General features: G+C 42.7%; 1 protein-coding gene across 12 annotated transcripts in view; it reads left to right on the forward strand.

Moving 5' to 3' along the window:
• Positions 1-8962, forward strand: part of NEDD4L (NEDD4 like E3 ubiquitin protein ligase) — a 382390-nt gene extending 373428 nt beyond the window's left edge. For all 12 annotated transcript variants that reach the window (XM_040421065.1, XM_040421066.1, XM_040421067.1 and 9 more), the window contains 6 exons: positions 1892-1952; positions 3074-3133; positions 3232-3339; positions 5850-5946; positions 7481-7553; positions 8107-8962. In XM_040421065.1, the coding sequence (XP_040276999.1) occupies positions 1892-1952; positions 3074-3133; positions 3232-3339; positions 5850-5946; positions 7481-7553; positions 8107-8209 (502 nt within the window). In that variant the 3' untranslated portion in view covers positions 8210-8962. The remainder of the gene's footprint in view (positions 1-1891; positions 1953-3073; positions 3134-3231; positions 3340-5849; positions 5947-7480; positions 7554-8106) is intronic.
• Positions 8963-9712: the final 750 nt, after the last annotated feature.

Genomic DNA, 9712 nt, shown 5'->3' on the forward strand with positions numbered 1-9712 from the left:
AGGAGAAGTTCACCTCTCGGATCTGGCACAGCTTCCATTGTAACCGTCTAGGTCAGGGGTGGCCAACCTTACAGACACAAAGAGGCAGAAAAAAAAAACGGATGACTACCAGGAGCCACAAGCTATACATTTACACACGAGGTGCTGTATTTTTTGCCCTATAAGATGCACCTAGGTTTTAGTGGAGAAAAATAAGAAAAAAACATATTTTTCATTAGCAGAGAAGAAAAGAATTTTTTTTTTTTCATCAGATCCCCAATGCTCATCTGACCTAAGATAAGATCCCCAATCCTCATCAGAACTCCAAATCAGACCCCCAAAATAAGACCCCCAATGCTCAGATCAGACAACACACATCAGACTCCCAGTGTCAGCGCTCAGATCAGACCCCCCCTGGTCTCAGATCAGACCCCCCTCAGTCTCAGATCAGACCCCCCCCCCCCCCCGGTCTCAGATCAGACCCCCCCCCGTCTCAGATCAGACCCCCCCCCGTCTCAGATCAGACGCCCCCCCGATCTCATATCAGACTTCCCCCCCGGTCTCAAATCAGACACCCCCCCCCGGTCTCAGATCAGACACCCCCCCCCCGGTCTCAGATCAGACACCCCCCCCCCCCGGTCTCAGATCAGACACCCCCCCCCCCCCCGGTCTCAGATCAGACACCCCCCCCGGTCTCAGATCAGACACCCCCCCCGGTCTCAGATCAGACACCCCCCCCCCCGGTCTCAGATGGGACCCCCCTGTTCTCAGATCAGAGTCCCCCCCGTGCTTAGATCAGACCCCCATGCTCAGTACTATAATTAAGAAATCGCCTACCTCTCCTGATCGGGCACTGGGCTCCTGATCAGGCACCTGCTACTCTGCAGGTCTGACACGGTCTCCACTGTGACCTGATGCGCACAGCATCGGGTCATAGTGCGCATCTCCACCTAATACGTTCTGACACTGTGTGCATCAGGACGTAGTGGCGAGCGAGCTGGAGCTGCAGAGTAGCAACGGTGCCCGATCAGGAAAGGAGATCTGAGCATGGGGTGGAGAGTGCGCTGGTCTGACTGCTTCCCAGCTCCACCGCTAGAGCCGCACTTGAAGAGGCAAAGAGCCGCATTCGGCTCGGGAGCCGTGGTTTGGCCACCCCTGGTCTAGGTTTAGTCCTTTTCTCCAGCATGAACCTCTAGTATACTGATTGTGTGTGTGCAAACAGAACAAGGGTGGGGGTCCCTTTCCTAATCACAAAGGAATCTCTTTTCATACATGTGCACTCCCACAATTTTTTTTTCTTGTACATTTTTTTGTTGCATTTTGTTATTTGTTGTGCTCCAAAAGAGTGCAACCACAGGCTAATGAGATCTCTGAGCAGTGATAGTCTGTAGCAGCCTCGACTCGCCCCACTGGTGCCTTCTGTTGCTTCGCCTACATGAAATGTCAGGAAATTAACTGAAATGGAGTTTCCCTTTTAAGTGATATTTTTATACTTGTGGAATATACAGTAAGATCTGGGCTTGACATTAAGCTGTATGGAACCCACAGGTGGAGTAGACGGTAGCAGATGAGAACGTTAGAATTATGTATTCACACCTTCTATATGTCACTTTTACACATTTTTAGCCGATTGCTCCCCGGCTGTGACACTGTTGTAATGATGGTTTCTGAGCGGAATCATCCTGAGTATAAAAGCCATTATTCCAGCTCGACTTTTTCCAGGGGGCAGTGAGGTCCTTTCATCTTCATTTCTAAACCAAGGACAAATGCACAGGAATTGTTTGTAGACCTGGATAATGCACTCTAGATGCTGGTGCCGTGCATGGATCTGCAGAATATATACAAAATCTGTATGGAAAAACCTGAATTGTATCTATTTCTTTCTAAAGGTTTTACTTTTCTATCTTTTCAGCCTCGTAATCCAGTGGAGATTTGTGAATAGGGTACAAAAACAGATGAACGGGTTTTTAGAAGTAGGTTCTGGTTCTATATTATGTACATTTCTCTGGGTATGTGTATATCTTCAGTATATTTTAAAGTGAATCTACACCTTTTTGGTTCGGAATTGTAGTCTGGTTTGGTTCACTTCTTAATATATCTTTAAGTTGGTTGAAGCTCCTTTTTTTAAAATAGAAAAGCTTCATATCCCCTGAATAGATATAGTGATGTAACAAAAGTTTTCTACTTTCAGTCACCACTAGAGGGAGCTGACTGCATACTGTATTACTATTCAGTTCATTATATCAAAGTATGCAGATAGCGCCATCTAGTGGTGTCTGCATCCAGCCAGAATGTTACTTAAATTCATGATTATGCCGAGGATTTGGAGCTGTGTATCAGAAAAATGGAGTTGTGACCAGAATAATGATATTGTGCAGACTATTGTTATAAGGCTCCTTTACCACCAAACCCCATTTATCTGCCTATCCCACACTACCCAGCCACCAATTATTTTCTGTAGCACCCCCATATTACGCAGCACTGTACAGAGATTGTGTTCAGATTTGTCTTGTCACTTAGTGGGTTTCACAACATGATTTCCATAAACCACTCTGCGACCTGAATGGCAGTGGAGGAGGGAACCTGGCAATGAACTGTTGCAGTCATAGCATCTTCTTGCAGTCACCACTGGGGGATTTTGCTGCATTCAGATGTATACCCTTCCCATTGAGTTCTGAATGTGCTGAGCTCCCCCTAGTGGTGGCTGCAGGCAGCAAGAATTAGAGCATTGATCAAGACAAAAGAAATGAGCATCCCTATACAAGTATCTTATGAAATTAATCAGCACTATATTTTGGGCCTAAAAACAGAATAATAAAAAACTGATAAGGGTATAGTAGGTTTGGCAGTGCTGCTAATGGATTGTGGGACCCATGGGGGTCCTATGGGTCCTGTGTTTAGTAGACAAAATTATATAAAGGTGGTTAAATTTACATAAAGACTGCTCTCTATTGCAATGCAATGTAAAAAAAATTTTTTTTTTTTGGGGGGGCTAGTTAGGATGGGGATATGACAGGATTTAAGGGGGTTATTTTCTTATTAGATTAGTTTTCATGGAATGTTATAGTCTTATAATTATCCTCCGTATTTCTAGGGATTTACTGAACTCATTCCTATTGATTTGATAAAGATATTTGATGAAAATGAACTTGAGGTATGTACCCCCTGTTCTGTCTTACTGTTGACGTCTCTGCTACTTCTCCATTTATTGAACCAGTTCATTTCTTCAGATTCTAACCTGTTATTTTGCAGCTTCTGATGTGCGGCTTGGGAGATGTGGATGTAAATGACTGGAGGCAGCACACACTGTACAAAAATAGTTATTGCCCGAACCACCCGGTAATACAGTGGTACTGGAAGGTAAGGTCTCCTCTGTAGTTTGTGTTACATTTGGAACACATGGCAATTATTTTACACACCTGGTAAATTATATGTGCAAAAGAAGTTGTTTTTGAAAAATAGTGACTTTAAAGGGATATTCCTATCTCAAACCTTTACGGTAAATTTACAGGATGTCATCAGTGTCAAAAAGGACTGGTGTTACTGTGTACATACATTACTTATCCTGTACTGATCCTGAGTGACATCCTGTATTATACTCCAGAGCTGCACTCACTATTCTGCTGGTGGAGTCACTGTGTACATACATTACTTATCCTGTACTGATCCTGAGTGACATCCTGTATTATATTCCAGAGCTGCACTCACTATTCTGCTGGTGGAGTCACTGTGTACATACATTACTTATCCTGTACTGATCCTGAGTGACATCCAGTATTATACTCCAGAGCTGCACTCACTATTCTGCTGGTGCATTCACTGTGCACATACATTACTTATCCTGTACTGATCCTGAGTTACATCCTGTATTATACTCCAGAGCTGCACTCACTATTCTGCTGGTGGAGTCACTGTGTACATACATTACTTATCCCTTACTGATCCTGAGTTACATCCTGTATAAAACTACAGAGCTGCACTCACTATTCTGCTGGTGCAGTCACTGTGTACATACATTACATTACTTATCCTGTACTGATCCTGAGTTACATCCTATATTATACTCCAGAGCTGCACTTACTATTCTGCTGGTGGAGTCACTGTGTACATACATTATTTATCCTGTACTGATCCTGAGTTACATCCTGTATTATACTCCAGAGCTGCACTTACTATTCTGCTGGTGGAGTCACTGTGTACATCCTTTACTTATCCTGTACTGATCCTGAGTGACATCCAGTATTATACTCCAGAGCTGCACTCACTATTCTGCTGGTGCAGTCACTGTGTACATACATTATGTATCCCATACTGATCCGGAGTTACATCCTGTATTATACTCCAGAGCTGCACTCACTATTCTGCTGGTGCATTCACTGTGCACATACATTACTTATCTGTACTGATCCTGAGTTACATCCTGTATTATACTCCAGAGCTGCACTTACTATTCTGCTGGTGGAGTCACTGTGTACATACATTATTTATCCTGTACTGATCCTGAGTTACATCCTGTATTATACTCCAGAGCTGCACTTACTATTCTGCTGGTGGAGTCACTGTGTACATACATTATTTATCCTGTACTGATCCTGAGTTACATCCTGTATTATACTCCAGAGCTGCACTCACTATTCTGCTGGTGCAGTCACTGTGTACATACATTACTTATCCTTACTGATCCTGAGTTACATCCTGTATTATACTCCAGAGCTGCACTTACTATTCTGCTGGTGGAGTCACTGTGTACATACATTATTTATCCTGTACTGATCCTGAGTTACATCCTGTATTATACTCCAGAGCTGTACTCACTATTCTGCTGGTGGAGTCACTGTGTACATACATTACTTATCCTGTACTGATCCTGAGTTACATCCTGTATTATACTCCAGAGCTGCACTCACTATTCTGCTGGTGGAGTCACTGTGTACATACATTACTTATCTGTACTGATCCTGAGTTACATCCTATATAATACTACAGAGCTGCGCTCACTATTCTGCTGGTGCAGTCACTGTGTACATACATTACTTATCCTGTACTGATCCTGAGTTACATCCTGTATTATACTCCAGAGCTGCACTCACTATTCTGCTGGTGCAGTCACTGTGCACATACATTACTTATCTGTACTGATCCTGAGTTACATCCTGTATTATACTCCAGAGCTGTACTCAGTATCCTGCTGGTGGAGTCACTGTGTACATACATTACTTATCTGTACTGATCCTGAGTTACATCCTGTATAATACTACAGAGCTGCGCTCACTATTCTGCTGGTGCAGTCACTGTGTACATACATTACTTATCCTGTACTAATCCTGAGTTACATCCTGTATTATACTCCAGAGCTGCACTCACTATTCTGCTGGTGCAGTCACTGTGCACATACATTACTTATCTGTACTGATCCTGAGTTACATCCTGTATTATACTCCAGAGCTGTACTCAGTATTCTGCTGGAAGAGTCACTGTGTACTTACCCGAAAACAGTGGACACAGGCACTCCTCCTAACAATTTAGCTGAGCACCTATACCATATTAAAAAAAAATTCTGTACATCAGATTATAGAACAATATGTGGTGGAAATACTGGGTTTGCAAGAATGAAAATGATTAGATCAAGCTCTACTGTATTTAGACACTGAATACGCATGGTATGCTGTGAAATTTCAACTCTGAATCATCCAGAATTGTGAATGCAGCTCTGGAGTGTAATGCAGCCTGTAACTCTGTAAATACATTACTTATGTTCATGCATCATCCCCTTGGGCCCATGCCCTACCCTTGGTATAACAAAGTATACTATAGCTTTCTTCTTATGAAGCTTGCTTGCTCCTCTTCACATTTTTCGGTGCCTCTTTCAGGCGGTGCTGCTGATGGATGCCGAGAAACGTATCCGATTGTTGCAGTTTGTAACTGGGACTTCTCGCGTGCCTATGAACGGATTTGCTGAACTCTATGGTTAGTGCAAACCCTTAAATTGTATGTCCACCCCCTGAAAAGTGATGCAGGTGCCCACAGCAACCAGTCAGATCCCAGATCTCATTTTTCAGATGACCATTGCAAAATGAAAATGGCATCCTGGATGCTTGCTTGGAAAATAATTCCCATCACTGGAGATGGTCAAATATAGGCAGATCCTCCTGTTTAGGCTAGCTTGAAAGGGTTATCCCATTAGGGCAATGGCAGTGCATATGAACAAAATGGGGGAAGAGGTTCCCTGCTCCAACGCCCTGTATTAGCCAGTTCTGCTAAGAACAGCATCCACTCTGGAGGACTCAGCACAACGATGTATTTAATAGGTAGCATGTAATACCACAGTTCTCCTGTAGTGGCCGCTGATCGCCAGTGGGTGCTCTTTCAGAAAAGGACTTGCCCAACTAGAGATTATGGTATCAGTTGTCACATTCTATTAATGCTCATGTCATAGCCCTGTCAGGCTGGTTCTCATCTCGTCGTGTCCTGTATGCAGCAGGGGTGCACCTAGCCTTTCTGCTGCCTGAGGCGAAAACTGAAACGGCACCCTTTCCCCCTTCCCAATGCCAATTTCTCAACTTAACCCCTTCTCTCAAGCCCATGGTTCTTTAGCTGCCCCCCTCTTGTCCCTACCTGGTGCTGCCTGAGGCATTTTCCCATAATGGATGATCACCTTAAAGGGGTTGTCCTGCCATTAAATTGCATAGTTGCGTACATCATAAAAATTAAAGGGGTTTTCTGGGAATTTGATATTGTTGGCCTATGCTCAGAGCAGACCATCAAAATCAGATTGGTGGTAGTCCATAGTTGCCAGCATTCCTGGAAAGTCCAGCTCACAAGCAGAGTCCTCCTGGAAAAGTTGTCGAATCCTCCAGGAAATCCCAGCTCCATCATCAGAGTCAGCCCAGGCGTCCAAATGCACATTCAGCGGTTTAAAGGGGGCATGGCTTCAAAAAGGGGTGTGGTCTGACACCGCACTCTAATATTTTTTTTTCTAAGAGAGTACTTTCTATAAGTTGGCGAAAAAAGTGATAGGCCAGCTGCTGACACCCAAACAGAGCAGCCGATTCAGGCGAATGGGACTGAACTTTAGTCCCATTCTATCAGCTGGTTCATGGGTATGTCCAGAAGTAGTACGGCACCACCTGGTGGTCATAATATAGAGCAATGTGCACATCCACCTGCTGAGCCGCATGCCAGGTCTCTGTATAGTGACCCTCTGTTCACTGCAGGGCAGCCAATAGGAATAGCTTTTCACCCTTCTTGTCAGGAAAAGATCCGAGATTCTGCTGTAACATGACAGTATCGAGAAGAAGACTCCTTCTAGAAGGGACTATATTGTCAGCTGCCAGAGGGGGAAGAAGACTGATTCTGCCTATAGCTCACCTACAGCAGCACAGATTAGCAGTATCACCAATGAAGAACATAGAAGCAAAACATGATGAAACTCTGTGAATTACTATAAAATGGCGCGACACTGCCCCTTTAACACTTGTATTGTGCTTTTACTTTACTATAGGTTCAAATGGTCCTCAGCTGTTTACAATAGAGCAGTGGGGAAGCCCGGATAAACTGCCCAGAGCGCACACATGGTAAGCTATGACCATTTACTGTAACGCAAAGCCTGTATTATATATAAGGGGAGATAGGAACTTGACTGGGGTTTGTTAAACCATGACGAGCCCTGCCCTTGTACGAGTTAAACCTGATCAGGGCATGATTTCATTCTCTGACAGTTAGAGGTCTTGAAAATGGCACGAAATAGGGACCCTACATATGTTACAATGTGTGATAATACAATAAATAGGATTTCCATAAAAATTACTTCCAGCAGTGGAGATTGTCATGGTTTTACTTCTCTTGATAATTCTTTTATCGTAAAAATGTTATTTGCAAACTGGTGTTATTTTTGATAATAGCCTGCAGGTGGTGCTGTGGGGTTGTAGGGGGAGATTGTATCTGAAATGCATACAACAGTGACATCTACAGGTGACAAGTAATCACTACACCATGTAGAGATGTTCTGCTTTTGAATCCAATTTCACGCAGAGCCGCTTCCTAAATGATTCATATTTTGGCTCAGCCATCCTCGTCATTGGTTTTTATGACACTTAAGCCACTGACTGATCTTTCCGTGTCTTGCAGCTTTAACCGTCTAGATTTACCTCCTTACGACTCATTTGAAGATTTACGAGAGAAGCTTCTCATGGCGGTGGAGAACGCTCAGGGATTCGAAGGCGTCGATTAGTGATGGTCTCCCCTTATTTTACCTTCTCGAAATGCATCTTTCGCTTGGAAGCTTATGAAATGAACATTGCTAGTGATGAACCAGAGACACTTGCAAAAAGAAAAAAAAAAAAGTTTCTTTTAAAAAAAACAAAAGCAAAACTCTATTAGAAGATAACGAGTGACAAGGAAAGAAAAAGGACAAAGGTGGCGCCGGTTGTGCCATTGATACATTGTGTCAGTTTACGTAGCAAAGTCATATCGCTCGATTTCACGATTGCTACAAGTTTTTTTTTAGTTTTTTTTTTACTTTGCCTGCAGGTGTAAATGGAAAGCAATGGCTTCTTTGTATGATAAGATTTTTCTTGGTAAGATGGTACATTTTTATCTCGGACGCGGGCCGAGGAGTCACTGTGCCAATTGTGAACCAATTTCTGGTCTTTGATAAAGAGCCCCTGACGCTGGTTCTGCAGTGCAGCTTTCTCAGTGCAGGCGTCTTGAGCTTACGGACTGCGGATGGTACTTCTCCGATCTCTACGGCAATCGCGAGCTGTTCATTGTATACTTAAATTACATTTCAGGAGGACTTTCACTTATTTATGTGGTGTCGGCCCTTTAAATTCGTATTTTACAAACTTTCTAATGAATGGAACTAATCACTTTGAAGGTATAGTATTACGGCCATGTTTACTTTTAAAAAAAATATAATGATTTAGACCTATTTTCAAATTTTACTTCATTATAATTAAAGCTCTATACTCCAAGAAAAAAAAAAGAGTCCCCACGAACCACCTTTCTTTTAATTTCCTAAGTGCCATCTTGGATTAGGTTCTCCAGCGACTGGTTGCAAAAGTATCATTTCTCATTCATTTTTGATATTTTGTTTCTTACTTTATTTTGTCTTTTGTAGTCCACGTGGAGTGACACTGAAGGATTTTAGCATTTTAAACACCATTGTACGGGTTATATATATTGATATAGCCTATAGAAAAAGTTGTCACATTTGTAAATAAGTCCTATATTATACTCCAGAGCTGCTTTCAAAAATTCTATGGGTTGCTAGTGGAACCAGTCAGCCGATTGTCGACGGACATACAAATGATATCTTTTAGCAAATTGACTGTGCAGGGAATTTGGAGCTCTGTATCAGGAAAACAAAGCTCTGACGGTTATAAAGATATATTATGAAATTAATCTGCGCAGAATTTTTTGACATATTATCATTAATGGTGATGATGTTTGGGCGTTTACTAGAAAATGCTGAAACTTCCTGCTTTAATTTTCATCACAGAAGCTGTATTAGGCCTCATGCGCACAAACGTATTTTCTTTCCGTGTCCGTACAGTTTTTTTTTTTTTTTTTGCGGGTCCGTAAAAAAAAACAGAACTTACTCCGTCTGCATTCCGTTTCCGTATGTTCGTATTTCCGGTCCACAAAAAAATAGAACATGTCCTATTATTGTCCTCATAACGGACAAGGGTAGTACTGTTCTATTAGGGGCCGGCTGTTCCGTTCTGCAAAATAC

This window comes from Bufo bufo, chromosome 2 (genome assembly GCF_905171765.1).
Source record: "Bufo bufo chromosome 2, aBufBuf1.1, whole genome shotgun sequence".
Taxonomy (NCBI): domain Eukaryota; kingdom Metazoa; phylum Chordata; class Amphibia; order Anura; family Bufonidae; genus Bufo; species Bufo bufo.